At 43.5% G+C, this 21,880-nt stretch overlaps 1 protein-coding gene across 1 annotated transcript in view; it reads right to left on the reverse strand.

Annotated features, from left to right (window-relative positions):
- KLHDC8B (kelch domain containing 8B) overlaps positions 1-19,920 on the reverse strand; it is a 38,625-nt gene extending 18,705 nt beyond the window's left edge. Inside the window, exon 1 of the mRNA XM_015826752.1 lies at positions 19,545-19,920. Coding sequence (XP_015682238.1) covers positions 19,545-19,920 — 376 coding nt within the window. The remainder of the gene's footprint in view (positions 1-19,544) is intronic.
- Between the last annotated feature and the right edge of the window lie 1,960 nt (positions 19,921-21,880).

The raw sequence follows: 21,880 nt of genomic DNA on the forward strand, positions 1-21,880 counted from the left end.
TGCATAAAGCACACAAAAACCTGTGGCTCACCCTGACAGAAACAAAACGACGAGCTAAGATGGATCTTGGCCTGATCCGGAATGGCAGTTCTAATGTCCTTATATCTTACCGCTCCCATCCATATCCATACCATTTGTTAAAACATAAAAAATAAGGAATGTGATTGTGCAGATACGAATTGTCTCATTTAGTGTAATCTAAATTTCAAATTTAGCAAAATTGTGCAGGAACAATGTAAGATTCTCTCTCTTTTCCAATGGTAAAACATATATGACAAAGCCACTTTGGTCTAGTGCAGGGGTAGGCAACCTTGGCTCTTTTATGACTCGTGGACTTCAACTCCCAGAATTCCTGAGCAGGCCATGCTGAGGGGAAAGGGAGAGGTTTCCAAACTGAGCCATGCTGGCTCAGGAATTCTGGGAGTTGAAGTCCACGAGTCATAAAAGAGCCAAGGTTGCCTACCCCTGGTCTAGTGGTTAAGGCATTGGGCTGGAAAGCGGGAGACCATGTGTTCAAGTCCCGCCTCAGCTATGAAACCCAGCTCGGTGACTTTGGACCTGTCCTCTCTCTCAGCCCAACCCATTTCATAGGGTTGTTGCTGTGGGGAAAATAGGAGAAAGAAGGTGTGCAGGTGGGATAAACACACAAACAAATAAATAAATAAATCTCTCAGACCACCATGTTCTCCAGAAGAGGCTGGTCATATTTAAAAAAATGTAGTTTTGTTCTTATTTGGCAATTAACTTTACCATGAAGTGCACAATAGTCGTGTTGTCTGTAACTCAGTTTATGAAATTATAATTTCTATCACCACTGCCTACTTTGCTCTGAGTCTGGGAAAACATAGAACATAGAATCACAGGGCTGGAAGGGACCCCGAAGATATTCTAGTCCAACCCTCTGCTCAAGGCAGGAGGCCTTATACCAGGGGTAGGCAACCGTGGCTCTTTTATGACGCGTGGACTTCAACTCCCAGAATTCCTGAGCCAGCATAGCTGGTTCAGGAATTCTGGGAGTTGAAGTCCACGAGTCATAAAAGAGCCACGGTTGCCTACCCCTGCCTTATACCAGACAATATCACAGAGGGAATGGACGAAACTCCTGCGTAACAAGGCTTGTCCTGTTTTCAAATACTAAATCTGCAATATGAGAGACCATCCAGCTTGACTAGCCTTTCCAAAGGTAGTGCTAAATAAAATAAAAAAAGTACTATCATCCCCATCTGTCTATGGTGATTCTCAGAAATCCAGGTCTTAGCTATCCCGAAGGTGCTTTTTCACAAGGCAACTGGACTTTCTTGTTTTTCTTTGAAGACGTTTCGCTTCTCATCCAAGAAGCTTCTTCAGTTCCCCATCATTCTCTACTATAAAAGGAATTATGCTGTCTTAAGCTGGTGGATGTTTAAAATAGAATACAATAGAACTGGAACAGATCTTGGAGGTCTTCTAATCCAGCCCTCTGCTCAAGCAGGAGAACCTATACCATTTCAGATAAGTGACTGTCTAGTATCTTCTTAAAAACCTCCAGTGATGGAGCACCCACGATTTCTGGTTAATTATCCTCAGGGTTAGGAAGTTTCTCTTTAATTCCAGGTTGCTTCTCTCTTTGATTAATTTCCAACCATTGTTTCTTGTCCTGCCCTCTGGTGCTCTGGAGAATAATTTGACCCCCTCTTCTTTGTGGCAGCCCCTCAAATACTGGAATACTGCTATCATGTCACCCCTATTTCTTCTTTTCTTTAGACTAGCCAATCCCAAATCCTGCAGCAGTTCTTCATATGTTTTAGTCTCCAGGCCTTTGACGTTAAAGTCCTACAAACTGAGAAAGGTGGTTTGGGATAAAGATCAGTCTCTTCCCATCTTTCTTAAGTCTGGAGCTGGATGGAAGCTCTGCCTTCTAAACTTGGCACCATCTACTGTAGATCTGTGGACTTTAATCAAGGCTGCCATATTTGGGCTCCGCATCTCTTTGCTGCCCTCTAGGGATAATTGTATTTCAGAGAGCCTCCAAAGCACAGCGCAGCTCTTTTCATCTCCCCTCTTCAAATCTATAGTACTACAGAGGAAGAATGTCGAGAGCCGGATGTAAAATCTGAACCACCCTTTTGCAGCTACTGCTTTTCGTCTCCTATTCTCCATCAACAAGCTTCAAAGAGGAAATTGCCTAGGAACTTGTGCTGAGAAAAAAGAGGCACTGAAAGACTTTAGAAGTGGAAGAATCCCACTGATAACAACACTAGTGACTACCAAAGCGTACAGTAATTTCTTGATTTATTTTTGTAATAACTCTTCATCTGCTTCCAGAGATCCCAAAGCAGTACATGTAGTTTTTAACCTCCTACAACATTATTGACCTCCAGCTGCCAAAAAACCCCCATGCAATCCTAGGCTGCATTAACAGAGGGTTAGAATCAAGGTCAAGTGAAGTGTTAGTACCACCTTGGGAAGACCACACTTAGAATATTGCATCCAGTTTGGGTCGCCACAATATAAAAAAGATGTTAAGACTATAGAAAGAGTGCAGAGAAGAGCAACAAAGATGGTTGGGACTAAAACATATGAAGAACGGTTGCAGGAATTGGGTATGTATAGTTTAATGAAAAGAACAGAATAGAACAACAGAGTTGGAAGGGACCTTGTAGGTCATCTAATCCAACCCCCTGCCCAAGCAGGAGACCCTACACCATTTCTGACAGATGGCAGTCCAGTCTCTTCTTGAAAGCTTCCATTGATGAAGCTCCCACAACTTCTGAAGGCAGGCTGTTCCATTGGTTTATTCTTCTCACTGTCAGAAAACTTCTCCTTATTTCTAGGATGAATCTCTCCTTGATCAGTTTCCATCTGTTATTCTTTGTCTGGCCTTCAGGTGCTTTGGAAAATAGGTTGATCCCCTCCTCCCTGTGACAGCCCCCAAATATTGGAAGGACTAGGAGTGACATGATGGCAGTGTTCCTGTATCTAAGGGGCTGTCACAAAGAAGAGGGGGGTCAACCTATTCTCCAAAGCACCTGAAGGCAGAACAAGAAGCAATGGATGGAATCTAATCAAGAAGAGAAGCAACCTAAATATAAGGAGAATTTTTCTGATGGTTAGAACAATTAACCAGTGGAACTACTTGCCTTTAGAAGTTGTGGATGCTCTATCACTGGAGGTTTTTAGGAAGAGATTGAACAGCCATTTGTCTGGAATAGCATGGGGTTTTCTGCCTGACTAGACTGGACTAGAAGACCTCCAAGGTCCCTTCCAACTCTGTTATTCTGTTATAGTGACTGATCCAGAATCATCAAATAGGTTTCATGCCTAGTAGAAATTTGAAAGCTGGTCTCTTCCACCATAGCCCAACATCCTAAATGCTACATACTGATTCTCCATTATTTATTCATCATTGATTTTCCCCTAACTGTAAAAGGTTAATTGGTTACTCTTTGCCCTATTCTTAAAGGACTCAAAACAGTCCTTTCAAGCTTAGTGCTGTCCATTAGAACTCTCAAAAGTTCTACTTCTGACGGTACCAGACCAGAGAAGGCTGGTTTAAGCTTTTAAAAAGACTGCATGTTGTTGTTGTTTTAATGTCACACCTAGCATGTACCTAATTGGCACACTGCCACTGCTGTAGAATGAAGAATAAAGGCATTCAGTTAAGGCCCCTTCAGACTATTTTGATCTGCTTTGCACAACAGTGTGGAAAAAAAATATGGAGATTGCATCTTCTGTCAGATAACATCACCCAAAGCAAGCAACAAAGAAATGTTATCACTCTCCATAAATCCCTATTTTGGTACATTTTCCCACTTCTCTTCTATAATAACATATCGTAGGGTGTTTGTGAAGATTAAAAGGAGATTCTAATTATAAATTTTACATTCCATTTAGAGTCATAGAAATATTTCTACCTCCTTGGAATGCAGAGGGGAACCTGGAAAACCTCTGTTAAAATGTCCTTCCAGGACTGAAGGCTTTCTTCAAAATGTAGTGACCCATTGTCAACCATATTCCTGCTTTTAGTAGGCACACCTGCACAATATTCATACAAAATGGGGAGAGCCATTGACACTGCTTTCACCATAGATTTAGAGCAGGGCTTTTCAACCTTTTCACCCATTGTACCACTTTTAGGATATGGCAACATCCAAGTACCACCAGTCGCCTAGCAAGGTGTCAAAAACTTGATAACCAAAAAATATGAATCAGTTGCCAAGCATCTGAATGTAAATCACAAGACCCTGGAGATGCTGCAACATTCCAGCTGATCAGCGCTTCTTCTGGGCTCAGCAGAAGCACCAGAATCAGCGCCGAGCTCCAGCTGGAGCCTGATGCTGATCCTGGCACTTCCGCTGAGCCCTGACAGCCCTGCAGCTCCAGCCATTTCTCGCTCAGGCTTGTGCGGTGCTGCCACCAGTTCAGCTCATTCCCCTCTCCCGCTACCACTTTTCTAGGATGGTTGCGTACCACCTGCCAGGTGCCAATGTACCGCAGGTGGTACCCGTACCACTGGTTGAAAAACCCTGATTTAGAGCATAGAATAATAGAGTTGGAAAGTACCTCAGAGATCTTCTAGTCCAATCTCCTGATTACCAGTGGTCTTCCGGGTGCGCTTTAAGGTGTTAGTTACCACCTTTAAAGCGATCCATGGCATCGGACCTGGCTACCTCCGAGACCGCCTTCTGCCACAGATTCCCTCCCATAGACCGGTACGCTCCCACAGAGCGGGCCTCCTCAGGGTGCCGTCGGCCAAGCAATGTAGGCTGGCGACCCCCAGGGGGAGGGCCTNGGAATTCTGGGAGTTGAAGTCCACAAGTCATAAAAGGGCCAAGTTTGAAGACCCCTGCTATTAGCCTTTCATAAGGCCCTAAAAACCTGGCTATGTTTCCATGCCTGGGGTGCTGAATGTGTTAAGAGCTCCATTTCTGGCTGTATTGCTAATTGGCCAAGTATTTTGCTCCTATGTATATTTAATCTGGATTTTTTTTTAGTGTTTTAATTGATTTAAAATGTTTTTAGCATTTTTAATTGTAATATATTTTTTGAATTGTGAGCCGCCCAGAATCATTAACTGAGATGAGTGGCTATAGAAATCAAATGCATGCAAGCAAGCATGCATGCATGCATTCATTCAATCAATCAAACAATGTAGGGGTTTTTTTTGTGACAACCAGCATCTTGCATTGCAGCTGGAAGCCCATTGGAAGCAAAATCTGAGAATTAACATTCAAAGTTACTTTGAGGGACCGGCTGAAGTGAACTAAGAGAAGCTTAGTTTCCCCTGTCAAAGAAACAAAAACTGATTTCATGATAAATATTGACCCTTTGTTGTGTTTTTTTTCTCTCCTCTCCACACTTTTTACTGACAAGCTTGGAACAATGCTAACAGCTGAAAATCATTCTGTAGTGGTATTTGTAAACAGATTTAGCCACATGCTGGTTATTGAACTACCTCATTTTGTGTCTCTTAACAACACAACTACACCAAAAAGAGGACAAGAACAATCTAATGCCTGGGGAGGGGGGTGAAATTAATAGGATGTCCCTTGGTACTTTCCATTTCCTGCATAAAGCACACAAAAACCTGTGGCTCACCCTGACAGAAACAAAACGATGAGCTAACATGGATCTTGGCCTGATCCGGAATGGCAGTTCTAATGTCCTTATATCTTACCGCTCCCATCCATATCCATACCATTTGCTAAAACATAAAAAATAAGGAATGTGATTGTGCAGATACGAATTGTCTCATTTAGTGTAATCTAAATTTCAAATTTAGCAAAATTGTGCAGGAACAATGTAAGATTCTCTCTCTTTTCCAATGGTAAAACATATATGACAAAGCCACTTTGGTCTAGTGCAGGGGTAGGCAACCTTGGCTCTTTTATGACTCGTGGACTTCAACTCCCAGAATTCCTGAGCCAGCCATGCTGAGGACAAAGGGAGAGGTTTCCAAGCTGAGCCATGCTGGCTCAGGAATTCTGGGAGTTGAAGTCCACGAGTCATAAAAGAGCCAAGGTTGCCTACCCCTGGTCTAGTGGTTAAGGCATTGGGCTGGAAAGCGGGAGACCATGTGTTCAAGTCCCGCCTCAGCTATGAAACCCAGCTTGGTGACTTCGGACCGGTCCTCTCTCTCAGCCCAACCCACTTCATAGGGTTGTTGCTGTGGGGAAAATAGGAGGAAGAAGGTGTGCAGGTGGGATAAACACACAAACAAATAAATAAATAAATCTCTCAGACCACCATGTTCTCCAGAAGAGGCTGGTCATATTTAAAAAAATGTAGTTTTGTTCTTATTTGGCAATTAACTTTACCATGAAGTGCACAATAGTCGTGTTGTCTGTAACTCAGTTTATGAAATTATAATTTCTATCACCACTGCCTGTTTTGCTCCGAGTCTGGGAAAACATAGAACATAAAATCACAGGGCTGGAAGGGATACCGAAGATATTCTATCTAGTCCAACCCTCTGCTCAAGGCAGGAGGCCTTATACCAGGGGTAGGCAACCTTGGCTCTTTTATGACGCGTGGAGTTCAACTCCCAGAATTCCTGAGCCAGCAAAGCTGGTTCAGGAATTCTGGGAGTTGAAGTCCACGCGTCATAAAAGAGCCACAGTTGCCTACCCCTGCCTTATACCATCCTCAGACAATATCACAGAGGGAATGGACGAAACTCCTGCGTAACAAGGCTTGTTCTGTTTTCAAATATTAAATCTCCAATATGAGAGACCATCCAGCTTGACCAGCCTTTCCAAAGGTAGTGCTAAATTAAAAAAAAAAAAGTACTATCATCCCCATCTGTCTATGGTGATTCTCAGAAATCCAGGTCTTAGCTATCCCGAAGGTGCTTTTTCACAAGGCAACTGGACTTTCTTGTTTTTCTTTGAAGACGTTTCGCTTCTCATCCAAGAAGCTTCTTCAGTTCCCCATCATTGTCTACTATAAAAGGAATTATGCTGTCTTAAGCTGGTGGTTGTTTAGAATAGAATACAATAGAACTGGAACAGATCTTGGAGGTCTTCTAATCCAGCCCTCTGCTCAAGCAGGAGAACCTATACCATTTCAGATAAGTGACTGTCTAGTATCTTCTTAAAAACCTCCAGTGATGGAGCACCCACGATTTCTGGTTAATTGTCCTCACTGTTAGGAAGTTTCTCTTTAATTCCAGGTTGCTTCTCTCTTTGATTAATTTCCAACCATTGTTTCTTGTCCTGCCCTCTGGTGCTTTGGAGAATAATTTGACCCCCTCTTCTTTGTGGCAGCCCCTCAAATACTGGAATACTGCTATCATGTCACCCCTATTTCTTCTTTTCTTTAGACTAGCCAATCCCAAATCCTGCAGCAGTTCTTCATATGTTTTAGTCTCCAGGCCTTTGACGTTAAAGTCCTACAAACTGAGAAAGGTGGTTTGGGATAAAGATCAGTCTCTTCCCATCTTTCTTAAGTCTGGAGCTGGATGGAAGCTCTGCCTTCTAAACTTGGCACCATCTACTGTAGATCTGTGGACTTTAATCAAGGCTGCCATATTTGGGCTCCGTATCTCTTTGCTGCCCTCTAGTGATAATTGTATTTCAGAGAGCCTCCAAAGCACAGCGCAGCTCTTTTCATCTCCCCTCTTCAAATCTACTACAGAGGAAGAATGTGGAGAGCGGATGTAAAATCTGAACCACCTTTTTGCTTTTCGTCTCCCATTCTCCATCAACAAGCTTCAAAGAGGGAATTGCCTAGGAACTTGTGCTGAGAAAAAAGAGGCACTGAAAGACTTTAGAAGTGGAAGAATCCCACTGATAACAACACTAGTGACTACCAAAGTGTACAGTAATTTCTTGATTTATTTTTGTAATAACTCTTTAACTGCTTCCAGAGATCCCAAAGCAGTACATGTAGTTTTTAACCTCCTACAACATTATTGACCTCCAGCTGCCAAAAAAACCACCATGCAATCCTAGGCTGCATTAACAGAGGGTTAGAATCAAGGTCAAGTGAAGTGTTAGTACCACCTTGGGAAGACCACACTTAGAATATTGCATCCAGTTTGGGTCGCCACAATATAAAAAAGATGTTAAGACTATAGAAAGAGTGCAGAGAAGAGCAACAAAGATGGTTGGGACTAAAACATATGAAGAACGGTTGCAGGAATTGGGTATGTATAGTTTAATGAAAAGAACAGAATAGAATAACAGAGTTGGAAGGGACCTTGTAGGTCATCTAATCCAAGGCTTTTCAACCAGTGGTAGGGGTACCACCTGTGGTACATTGGCACCTGGCAGGTGGTACGCGACCATTCTAGAAAAATGGTAGCGGGGGAGGGGAATGAGCTGAACTGGTGGCAGCAACACACAAGCCTGAGCGAGAGATGGCTGGAGCTGCAGGGCTGTCAGGGCTCAGCGGAAGCGCCAGGATCAGTGCCAGGCTCCAGCTGGAGCTCAGCGTTGATCCTGGCACTTCTGCTGAGCCCAGAAGAAGTGCCGATCAGCTGGAATGTTGCAGCATCTCCAGGGTCTTGTGATTTACATTCAGATGCTTGGCAACTGATTCATATTTATGATGGTCACAGTGTCCCAGGATCATGTGAAGTGACCAAAACCTGCTGCAACCACCCAGCAGGCGGGGGGAATAAAAACCAAACACCCCCCACCCCACCCTCGCTGCCAATCCTCAACAGAAATGCTCACAACAATGAAAACCTCAGACAGGAGGAAGAGCGCCACCGGGTGGGCAGGCAGGTGTCTTGCTCAGCACTTTTTTCATTGCCATTGTAACTTCGAACAGTCACTAAGCGAACTGTTGTAAGTCGAGGACTACCAGTACTTCATTACTTTTTTCCTTTTTTTTTGGTCATCAAGTTTTTGACACCTTGCTAGGCGATTGGTGGTATTCGGATGTTGTCATATCCTAAAAGTGGTACAATGGATGAAAAGGTTGAAAAGCCCTGATCTAATCCAACCCCCTGCCCAAGCAGGAGATCCTACACCATTTCTGACAGATGGCAGTCCAGTCTCTTCTTGAAAGCTTCCAATGATGAAGCTCCCACAACTTCTGAAGGCAGGCTGTTCCATTGGTTTATTCTTCTCACTGTCAGAAAACTTCTCCTTATTTCTAGGATGAATCTCTCCTTGATCAGTTTCCATCTGTTATTCCTTGTCTGGCCTTCAGGTGCTTTGGAAAATAGGTTGATCCCCTCCTCTCTGTGACAGCCCCCAACTATTGGAAGGACTAGGAGTGACATGATGGCAGTGTTCCTGTATCTAAGGGGCTGTCACAAAGAAGAGGGAGTCAACCTATTCTCCAAAGCACCTGAAGGCAGAACAAGAAGCAATGGATGGAAACTAATCAAGAAGAGAAGCAACCTAAATATAAGGAGAATTTTTCTGACGGTTAGAACAGTTAACCAGTGGAACTACTTGCCTTTAGAAGTTGTGGATGCTCTATCACTGGAGGTTTTAAAGAAGAGATTGAACAGCCATTTGTCTGGAATAGTATGGGGTTTCCTGCCTGACTAGACTGGACTAGAAGACCTCCAAGGTCCCTTCCAACTCTGTTATTCTGTCATAGTGACTGATCCAGAATCATCAAATAGGTTTCATGCCTAGTAGAAATTTGAAAGCTGGTCTCTTCCACCATAGCCCAACATCCTAAATGCTACATACTGATTCTCCATTATTTATTCATCATTGATTTGCCCCTAACTGTAAAAGGTTAATTGGTTACTCTTTGCCCTATTCTTAAAGGACTCAAAACAGCCCTTTCAAGCTTAGTGCTGCCCATTAGAACTCTCAAAAGTTCTACTTCTGACGGTACCAGACCAGAGAAGGCTGGTTTAAGCTTTTAAAAAGACTGCATGTTGTTGTTGTTTTAATGTCATACCTAGCATGTACCTAATTGGCACACTGCCACTGCTGTAGAATGAAGAATAAAGGCATTCAGTTAAGGCCCCTTCAGACTATTTTGATCTGCTTTGCACAACAGTGTGGAAAAAAAATAAGGAGATTGCATCTTCTGTCAGATAACATCACCCAAACCAAGCAACAAAGAAATGTTATCACTCTCCATAAATCCCTATTTTGGTACATTTTCCCACTTCTCTTCTATAATAACATATCGTAGGGTGTTTGTGAAGATTAAAAGGAGATTCTAATTATAAATTTTACATTCCATTTAGAGTCATAGAAATATTTCTACCTCCTTGGAATGCAGAGGGGAACCTGGAAAACTTCTGTTAAAATGTCCTTCCAGGACTGAAGGCTTTCTTCAAAATGTAGTGACCCATTGTCAACCATATTCCTGCTTTTAGTAGGCACACCTGCACAATATTCATACAAAATGGGGAGAGCCATTGACACTGCTTTCACCATAGATTTAGAGCAGGGCTTTTCAACCTTTTCACCCATTGTACCACTTTTAGGATATGGCAACATTCAAGTACCACCAGTCGCCTAGCAAGGTGTCAAAAACTTGATAACCCAAAAATATGAATCAGTTGCCAAGCATCTGAATGTAAATCACAAGACCCTAGAGATGCTGCAACATTCCAGCTGATCAGTGCTTCTTCTGGGCTCAGCAGAAGCACCAGAATCAGCGCCGAGCTCCAGCTGGAGCCTGGTGCTGATCCTGGCACTTCCGCTGAGCCCTGACAGCCCTGCAGCTCCAGACATCTCTCGCTCAGGCTTGTGTGGTGCTGCCACCAGTTCTATCACTTTTCTAGGATGGTTGCGTACCACCTGCCAGGTGCCAATGTACCACAGGTGGTACCCGTACCACTGGTTGAAAAGCCCTGATTTAGAGCATAGAATAATAGAGTTGGAAAGTACCTCAGAGATCTTCTAGTCCAATCTCCTGATTAAGCAGGAGACCCTGTATCACTTCAGACAAATGGTTGTCCAGTCTCTTTTTGAAAGCCTTCAGTGATGGAGCACCCACAAATTCTGAAGGCAAGTTATTCCATTGGTTAATTGCTCTCACCATTAGGAAATTTCTCCTTAGTTCTAGGTTCCTTCTATCCTTGGTTAGTTTCCATTTATTGTTTCTTGTCTTGCTTATTGGTGCTTTGGAAAATAGCCTGACCCACTTGTCTCTGTAGGAGCCCCTCAAATATTGGAACAGTGCTATCAAGTTCCCCCACTCCTTCTTTTCATTAGACTAGATGTAGCCAATTCCTGTAACCTGTAAATTTTTTATTCCTATAAATAAAAAAAATGTTTATTTAACCAGTTTAAGTCACAACAAATGACTCAGGGCGTCATACAATATAGAACTAAAAACAGTTAATACATATATTAAAAAGCACAAACACCATGCTAAAACAAAAATAATAAACAAAAATATGTTTAAAAATAGAGCCACACACTAGTTCACCCATCCCCAGGCCTGCTGGCATAGCCAGGTCTTGAGGGACCTCTGGAAATTTATTCCATGATGCTTCTGGGATCTGCCTGTCTTATTTCTTTACCCATGAAGGTCTGGCTCCTTATTTGGGCCCCTCAAGAAGGAAGGAAGAGGGGTAGACCCTTCGCTTCAACACATTTCCATCTTTTATTTTTATTATAATTTCTGTTGTGACCCACTCAGAGTTGTTGAGAGTCGGGTAGCATCCAAGTTTAATAAATTATTATTATTAATCACAAATTATGAAAAATATTAGGCTAAGGCAGACTTGGATATTTTATGGCCTCCGGACCACATCTGGCCCTTTGCCTATCCCCATTCGGCCTATGTGGATTGCTTTCATTTGGAAGGCAACTATTTTTTTTCCAATTTATTTATGTCCATGTGTGCATGCCTACACACCTTCACAGCCCTATTTGTTCAGTCCTCCACAACAGTCTTCAGTTTTTCATGTGGCCCACTGGGAAATATAATTGCCCACCTCTGGTCTAAGGCCACGAGGAAATTGCTGCGGAGACTGCCTGAAGAATGAGCAGAAACCATAAAATTTCTTCCTTTATCACCATCCCCTCCCTTGGATCTTTAGAAGTCTATTTAGTTCTCAGCCATTGTCTTCCCAGTCCATTGTTCTCTTGCAGACTATCACCAAAATGACTTCAGTCCACAGGATAGGATTGCAAACTACAATTTCAGATGAGGAGGATCATGATGATAAGCCATGTAATCCAGGATTTGATTTTTTTTCATTAATATGTTGCATTAGATGTAGATTAAACTAGATGCAGCATTGCTCACTTCTGTTTTGTTAATTTAGAATTAGGTTATGCTGTCACTTAACTTTTGCTGTAACAAATATGTTCTGATAAACAGAGGGCAATTGCAAATAATTTTAAGAACTGTTGTTCATTCGTGAAGAAATTCTACATTTCGCTACAGTTCCAGCAGTTATAATACGAAGAGTTTGAATCAACATTAAATCTAAGATTAAGCTAAATTTATCAGATAATAGGGAATGGGTGAGAATTTCAAAAATTTACAACCTTCTGTTAGAAGACAAACTTTCTGAGTGGGTTGAAAATAATATATTAGATGGGAAAGCCCCGGTATGTTTGATCTGATTGCTATCCAACTGACATTAAAAAAAACACTGAAAACAATTTTGCCCAGTGAGTTTTATAGCTGTTATTTCATATCAAATGAATTCAATATGATAAATTCTATCTATCTATAAGTTCTATCTTCCTGCTTCAGACAGGAAGGCGATGCAGAGAGTGGTGAGAATGGCCGAAAAGATCATGGGCAGTTCCCTCCCTCCCATCCAGGACATAGCACAGAAGCGCTGCTTGAGCAGGGTCCGTAAGATTATCTGGGACACTACACATCCTCTTCACAACCTGTTTTCCCTGTTACCTTCTGGGAGGAGGCTTCGTGGTATCCGAAGCAGAACATCCAGATTCAGCCATAGTTTCATTCCATACAGCATTAACCTTGCGAACTCTCAAGCTTCCTCCTTTCGTTATATATTCAAGATGGACAGTATTTAATATTTATTTGCTACGTATTTAATATTTATTTGCTACGTATATTTGCTATACATATGTTGTTCATGGTATGTTTAGGTGTGTGTCATGTATGTGTTTCACTTTGAGAGCGGGCAACTAAATTTCATTTTTGATGTGTGCCATTGTGCCCACAGTATAAAAATGACAATAAAGGTTATCTTATCTTATCTTATCTTAAGTGTAGAAGGAATGGCAGAGCCTCTGAAGGGAGTTAAAAGAGGGATCAGCCTAGAATTCCTATGTAGCCATAGGCGGACTAAATCCAACTTCACTTGAATTCTGTACACCCTTATTTGATTCCAAGCAGGTGCATTAAGAAAATTCCTGTGCATAGGTTGCTTAGCAATAAATCAGTTTAATTAGACCATCATCCTATGTGGACTTGGTCTGACATTAAACTCAGCGTGTTAGAGAAGATAAAAAGAAATAGATTCCTATTATCATATGTAGTAGTTTTATAAAGCTGTCCAGTTTTGGGGATGCAAATTTTTATTAAAATAGGACAAATCCCTATTTGAACCAAATCACAACTCAGAAAATTACAATGGATCCTTCTTCCTTGGCCTTACTAAGTTTTTGTTTTGTTTTGTTTCGATAATCAAAAACACACTGAAGTCTAAAGAATGTTCTTATTGGTTGCATTCCAACAAGCAGTAGCAAGATGTTAGAAAACAAAGGAGAATTTGAAAATGTCTATATGGTAGCAAATGTGCTGGAAAATTGATCTAATGAAAAACAGTATCAAAAAAGAGACAGCCATATTATGATAAGATAGGCAATTTCTATTTTACCTGGCTTATTAAACACAAGAAAAGCACAACAATTGTTTACTCCCCAGGTCCAGGTCTCAGATAATGTAATTAAATAAGGTTTTATGCATTTTGTTTCTACTATATACATACTCCAGAAATGTTAATAGCTAATACATTTAAATGTTTAGAACATTAGCTAGATGGAAGAAATATATTTGCATTAATATTTACTGAAGCAAAACAAAATGTTTATTTTTTAGAACCCAAGCCTAAATTGACTGAATTAATTATAGATTCTGTTTGAATGAAATATGTTTTGAAACAAACTTGAAAATTTTATATCCAGTAATCTTTGCTGAATGGATAAAAATGAACCAACCAATGTTTGAATGTATTAAATGGATATATTTGATTGTATTACATGAATGCATTCTACTGGAACGGCTGATAACTTTCCCATTTAAGTTCTTCCTGATGAAGTTATTATCCTTATAAACATCACATTTAGGATTGTCTCCAAATGATCCGAAACCTAACAGGAAAAAGAGAAGGAAAGGAATGAAACGGAACGGAAAAAAATGTGGAACTAAAGGACCACAGCATAGCCAATTTCCGAGATAGCACAGAGTAAAAATATAAGGAAGACTTCATAAATGGGAAACAGATACGGTAAGTGTTAAAAATCACAAATATGTCTGTCTGTCTCTCTCTCTCTCTCTTTTACAAATAATGTGCTCTTCTGCAGAAAGCAAGATCAGCTAAGTGCATAATACAGAGGGGCACTTATAAGTCATGTGACACATTTCAGGGGTCGTCTATAATCACATCTTCTTTTTGTAGAATTTTTCACTTACTGCAGCTCCGGAGGGCTCCAGATCTTATCACGGCAACAGTGCTGAGAGCAGAGGAATCAAATCTTCTCTCTGCTGCCAAGTGCATCACCCTTTCCCCCCTCCCCCTCTAAGTCACCCTTCCCAAGCTGTGCCTGGTCGTGACAGGGATTCTGGATTCTCTTGTGGGGCGAACAGAAATTTTTGAGGGAAAACAGTCTTCCTGCTTTCCACTTCTGCAGCCAAACTGGCAGCCTCCTGTGGCTGCTTTAAATCAGAAACAAAGCTGTGGAGAGACAGGGGTACAATTTCTACTGAAACGGCCTCTTTGTTGCCAATCAGTTCGGTGCCTGCCAAATGCACTTTTTGCATTGTACTTATTTGTAATGACAAACACAAAGAGACAGAAACAGGGTTTTAAGCCTTTCCCCCCCTCCCTTTCTTTTTTGGGCTGGAAGGCAAAGAATGTTTTACCACATGTAAAAGAGATGCGATGCTGGCACCTTGCACACACCGTGCCTGAAAATCTAGTTGCTATTATAGGTAGTCCTCAACTTACAACAGTTCATTTAGTGACCATTCAAGGTTACAGTGGCGTTGAAAAAAGTGATTTATGACCGTTTTGCACACTTACAACCATTGCATTGTCCCCAGGGTCATGTGATCAAAATTCAGATGCTTGGCAACTGACTCATATAATAATAATAATAATAATAATAATAATAATAATAATAATAATAATAATAATAATAATAATAATAATGATGATGATGATGATGATGATGATGATGATGATGATGATGATGATGACGACGACGACAACGATGATGATAAAGTTGGAAGGGACCTTGGAGGTCATCTAGTCCAACCTCCTGCTCAGGCAGGAAACCCTATACCATTTCGGACAAATGGCTGTCTAGTCTCTTCTTAAAAACTTCTAGTGTTGGAGCATTCACAGCTTCTGGAGGCAGGTTGTTCCACTGGTTAATTGTTCTAACTGTCAGGAAGTTTCTCCTTAGTTCTAGGTTGCTTCTCTCTTTGGTTAGTTTCCATCCATTGCTTCTTGTCCTGCCTTCAGGCGCTTTGGAGAATAGCTTGACTCCCTCTTCTTTGGGGCAGGCCCTGAGATATTGGAACACTGCTATCATGTCCCCCCTCGTCCTTCTCTCCATTAAACTAGACATACCCAACGATCATTATGACCATTACAAGGTTCTGGGGTTATGTGATCTCCTTTTGCGGCCTTCTGACAAGCAAAGGCCAGATTCGCTTAACAACGGGGCTACCAACTTAACAACTGCAGTGATTCACTTAGCAACTGTGGCAAGGAAGGTCCTAAAATGGGGCAAACCTCACTTAACGAAGGTTTCACTTAACAACAGAGATTCCAGGCTCAGTTGTGGCTGTAAGTTGAGGACTACCTATACAAGTTGAGGACTACCTGTAAGTTGAGGACTACCTATACAAGTTTATTTTATCCGTTTTTTTCACCCCCTTTTCCTTTTGAGGGAAGCTGCTGGTACTTCAAACACACACATAACAGAACAGCGATGGTGAACCTTTTAGAGACCGCCCCTGCCCCCCACCCACCCACAGGGCCACCCACCGCCTCCACAGCCCACCGCAGATTGCCCAGGCAGCCCAGCAACGCCATGGCAGCCACGCCCTCTGCCCGCGCCCCACAGCATCATCTGCGCACGACAGGGCGACAGGGCATGAGTGCAGTGTCTTGTCCCCACTGCCATGTCTTTGGCTGCTCGGGGGTGATTCTCCTCCAGAGGGGCTGCTGGTGAGGAGGGGGCCGTGTGGGGAGGCGGGGCTGGGGCGATGGCGCGCGTGCCCACAGAGAGGGCTCTGACTGCCGCCTCTGGCACGCATGCCATAGGTTCGCCACCACTGTAATAGAACATTGCACATTTCCCATTACAAAGTAAAAAAAAAAACCACGAGATTTCTTTGAGTGCAGCAGGACATTCTTTTGTGCCTGCCTAACTTTACCTAGAAAGGCACCCTTACCATGTTAAGAGTACTTAATTAAGATACCTGCTCTACAGATAGTCCTCAATTTACGACCATTCATTCAGTGACAGGTCAAAGTTACAACAGCATCAGAAAAATGCAGCATACAACCTGTACTCACACTGACAACCATTGTAACACGGTCATGTGATCACAATTCAGGCACTTGGTGAGGCCCATTGAAGAACCACCCCAAAAATTGTCGTAAAATTGGATCGAAGTCAACTTACAACCTCAACAAGTTACCATGGGAATTCCAGTCTCAAATGTGGTGGTAAGTCAAAGACTACTTGTATAATATTTGTGTGCAGACTTATAGCTCTGTGACACACACACACACACACCTCGTATCATCCCCAGCAGCCTCCCAAAGTTTCATTCAGTTGTAATTATTAAGTTGGCATGAAGAAAAAACTATCAAATATATGGCAAAGGATAATTTTAAGTTTAGGTTAGATTAGATAACCTTTATTGTCATTTTTTTTTACTGTGGACACAACGGCACACATTAAAAATGAAAATTTAGTTGCTTGCTCTCAAAGTATACACCTACATAACACACATTTAAACATACTATATACAACATATGTATAGACCTACACCCTTACATATAAGCAACATATAAATATTATTCACTGTCCATCTTGAATACGTAATGGAAGGAGGAAGCTTTCGAGTTTACAAGTTTAATGCTGTCTGGAACAAAGCTGTGACTGAATCTGGATGTTCTGCTTCGGATACCACGGAGCCTCCTCCCAGAAGATGATTTATTTATTAATAAATTAATTTATTAATTTTTAAATCAATGTAAATACAACTGAAAGGAAATGTCTTTGCCCTACCTGTTATTTTTTTGGGGTGCTCCCCAAACCCCAATGAGCCTTCAAAAGCCAACTCTGTCCAACAGCCTGAGGGAAAAAAATTCTTCTATATTCCACAGGTGTTAAGCAGCACTGAAGCTCTGTGCATCCCTCTCCAACTTCTTTTTATGCCACTACCCTAGCTTACTTTTCAGCTACCACCAAATTTGAATTAAAAATTACGTAGGTTCAGGTAAGGTGGAAAGCAATGAAAAAGGAGAAAAAAATCATTTTAAAACGATAGCTTGAGTTTTAAAAAGAGTTTTTTCTTTCACCGTGACATGCTGTTTCACTGTGCCCACTTCTTCCTAGCCTCCTTTTCGTGACGCTTTCCAGAAAACCCATGGGAACCCGTCAAAGCTAGCATATATTCTCCTACGGTGGCTTTTTAGGAGACTAAATCAGCTCCAGCCACTGTCAGGTCCCCAAATCCTTATTGTCTTCCTTGCATATGCATTCTTGTGCTCTTGTTTTGGGGCCTGCCATTCTGCTGGGGGGAGGGGGGATAATTGCTTCCGCTTGGGATAACTTCGCTTTCTACTTTTCCTCTCCCGCCTCTATCCACTTGAGAAAGGAATGTGTGTCTCCCTTATCAGGGAGATGGTTGTAGAGAAATGAAAGACCTTGAGAGCCAGCTGTGTCAGTTACCCAAACATTGTGCCACCTGTGGATTGGCTCGATTTCAAATGGACATTATGATTCTGGTGGGAGGAGGAATATTGCTGGTTTAAACAGTATAGTTCAGTGGTGGCGAACCTATGGCACGGGTGCCAGAGGAGGCACTTGGAGCCCTCTCTGTGGGCACACGTGCCGTTGCCCCAGCCTTGCCTCCCTCCGTGACCCCCTCCTCAGCAGCAGTCCCCCTGGAGGAGAGTCGCCCCTGAGCGTGGCCCACGCAGACCAGCGCAGCCAAGGACATGGCAGCCAGACAGTGTAGACAAGAATCTGCCCTCATGCCCCATCGCGCACAGTTGATGTTGCGGGGCGTGGGCAGAGGGCATGGCCACCATGGCGCCACTGGGCTGCCTGGGCGATCTGCGGCAGGCCCTGGAGGTGGCGAGTGGCCCTGCGGGCAGGTGGGATGGGGGCGGGGCAGGGGCGGGAGTGGGGCCAGTTTTGGGGCACTTGGTTTCTAAAAGGTTCGCCATCACTGGTATAGTTCAAGGGTAGGCAACCTTGGCTCTTTTATGACTCATGGACTTCAACTGCCAGAATTCCTGAGCCACCATGGCTCAGCTTGGAAACCTCTCCCTTTTCCCTCAGCATGGCTGGCTCAGGAATTCTGGGAGTTGAAGTCCACGAGTCATAAAAGAGCCAAGGTTGCCTACCCCTACCTGAACTATACCGTTTAAGCGGAATTTTCCTCAGATCTCGCCTTGACTTCCCTATTGTCACTAACCCCTAATAAAAGTTCCCTTTTGAGACAATGCCTGTTTCAAGAGTTCTGCTTTTTTGGGTGGTTAGCTGAGGTGGGTCCTTACAAGCACTACATAAGAACAAGATTATCAACAGGGGTGGGGAGGACAGTACTCGTTTTGCAGAAGTGATGAACAGCTCAGGAAAAGGGGGCATTCAAGTGGGCAGGAAAATTGTCAATGTGGAACAGAATGGGATGTCCGCCTGGCTAAAACTTCAACTTATAAAGGTAGAACAACTGGTTTCCCCAATGTCTGGAGTCCAGTCAAGGCAACTACTGTACAGGTGGTCCTCGACTTACAACGGTTCATTCAGTGACCGTTCAAAGTTATAATGGCATTGAAAAAACGGACTTATGACCATTTTTCACACTTATGACCTTGTAGCACCCCCATGATCATGCCATCAAAATTCAGACCCTTGGCAATTGGTTCATAGTTATGACTGCTGCTGTGTCCCAAGGTCACAGGATCCCTTTTGCGACCTTCCGATAAGCAAAACCAATGGGGAAGCCAGATTCATTGAACAACTGTGTTACTAACGTTATCAGCTGCAGTGATTCACTTAACAACTGTAACAAGAAATGTCATAAAATGGGGCAAAACTCACTTAACAAATGTCTCACTTAGCCACACAAGTTTTTGGGTGCGGTTGTGATCGTTAGTCGAGGACTGCCTTGTACTGTCCCTTCTCTAGCTCACTATCAACCCACCAAAATGAAGTAATTTGGCCACCTACCTTTCTCAAGGGCTGAGATGCCCATTGAAGCCTGAGCCAGGTCTGCTTTCTTCTCCCACCTGCCTTCATCTGTGTGGTAGACTTCGACGGAGGCCAGGGGTCTCTGTGTGGAGTCAACTCCACCAATCACCAACACTTCTTTGCCAAGCATCACGGCCGCTGCCCCTGCCCGTGGGGTGGGCATAGAAGGTAACGCTATCCACTTGTGGGAAACCACATCCAACATTTCCAGCGTGTCCAATGGCTGACCCTGCTGGCTGCACCCCCCCACCACAAAGAGGTGTCCATCCTGATAGGTTGGGCTGCAATAGACCCGACACGTAGGCATGGGTGGGAAGGTCTCCCAGAAGAATGACTTGGTGTTGGCTGCTTCCATTTTGCCCAAGGGCCTGGCATCTCAGGAGACAGACATGGGAATTGTCCCTGCAGCAAATTGGTGCCTCAGCATGGCAACTTTCTGCATTGGGTCCCCGAGACCGGGAAAGATTCACCTGAAGCAAGTCGAAGGACTTATTTCTTCCACCTTTGGAACTCCACATCCACAAAGACTGAGGGGGTTGGGAGGAAGATCTGACTGCCAGGAGAGGCCAGGGTGCCCCAAGGAAGCAGGCAAAGACTGCCGTGATGACCAAGGGACGGGGTCTCCACAGGAGAAGGAACCATTCCTCTCCAGAATGGCTAGGAATAACTTGAAGGAATGGATGGTCCAGACACCGAGGGTGGTCGATAATGCTGGAGGTCAGCCCCTAACTATAAGTGGTCAGCCAGTCTCAGAAACCAGGACACATTCAGGAGGTTCTCCTGAATGAAGTCGGTACCTCAGTGTCTCTGTATTGATGTTGAGTTCTGCTGCAGAGAGAGAGAGAGAGAGAGAGAGAGATAATGCACAAAATCACTGGCTGCTAAGGAAGCCAGTTCAAGAAATTTGATTATACTGAAAATCACTGACACTGGATTAAAAGCTAGCTCCCAAATTAAATCCCTCAAGCTTCCATCTGTCCTTCACACCTAGGCAATAATCCTAGATCAAGCAAGCAGAAAGAGCTTCAACAGAGTAGCTTTCAGTTTGGATTTCATAATAGCACTTTCATACATCCCATGGACTCCATTTAACATCCCAGGTCAGTGATGGCGAACCTTTTAGAGACCGAGTGCCCAAAAACTGGCCCCACCCCTGCTCCACCCGTCCTGCCCTCGCTCCACCCCTACCCCGCCTGCCCGCAGGGCCACTCACCATCTCCAGGGCCCACTGCAGATCACCCAGCAGTGCCATGGCGGCCACGCCCTCTGCCTGCGCCCCGCAGCATCAACTGTGCACGATGGGGCTTGAGGGCAGAGTCTTGTCTACTCTGTCTGGCTGCCATGTCCTTGGCTGCACTGCTCCACGTGGGCCACGCTCGAGGGTGACTCTCCTCCAGGGGGGCTGCTGGTGAGGAGGGAGTCATGGGGGAGGCAAGGCTGGGGCAACGGCATGTGTGCCCACAGAGAGGGCTCCGAGTGCCGCCTCTGGCACCCGTACCATAGGTTTGCCACCACTGTCCCAGGTGGTCTTCTCCTGGGGAAAAAAAAGTATCTCTCCTGAGAATGAGTTGTTCTGCAAAAGTCTTCTTTGAAAAGCCGTGCCATTCAGGAATAGTTTAAGATGAGGGTCAGGACTTGGATGGAGGAAATTGTAAGGACCTGCCTCAATTAGGTTCCCAAGAAAGCAGAGCTCTTGAAACAGGCATTGTCTCTAAAGGAACTTTTATTAGGAGCTAGTGATAGCAAGGAATCAAAGCGAGGTCTGAGGAAAAATCCCCCCCACACAGTATATCAAAAGCCATATTCTCCCCGCAGGGTCCCAATGTCCATTTGAATCTCAGCCAATCCACAGGTGGTATATTGTTTTGGTAACTCAATTTCATTGCCCTCTGGCTCCAAGCGCAAACTGTAGGTCAGATAAGGATGATGTTATTCGGCTGCATTCCTTCCCCTGGGGGAAGAGCAACGTGGCAAGGCAAGGCAAAGCACCCCCCCCAAAGCATCCCCCCTCCCAACAGAATGGCAGGCCTCCCAAAATGGCTATAGAAGCATGTATAGGATAGAAAGAAGAGTAATACATTTCTTTGGGGATCTGACAGAAATCCAGGGTCATCACCATTCTGTCAGGGACTCCCTGGGTAACTCTAGGACAGTGTTTCTCAATCTTAATTAAGAACTTGAACTTAAAGTGATGGACTTCAACTCCCAGAATTCCCCAGCCAGCATGTTTATAAGCCAATCGCTCTTCACTCAATCTATCTCACAGATTATGATAAAGCTGTCTGAAATGTGTTGGTGAATTTGTTTGTGAACAC

The sequence above is a fragment of the Protobothrops mucrosquamatus genome, unplaced genomic scaffold (genome assembly GCF_001527695.2).
Source record: "Protobothrops mucrosquamatus isolate PMUCROS unplaced genomic scaffold, P.Mucros_1.0 scaffold3277, whole genome shotgun sequence".
NCBI lineage: Eukaryota > Metazoa > Chordata > Lepidosauria > Squamata > Viperidae > Protobothrops > Protobothrops mucrosquamatus.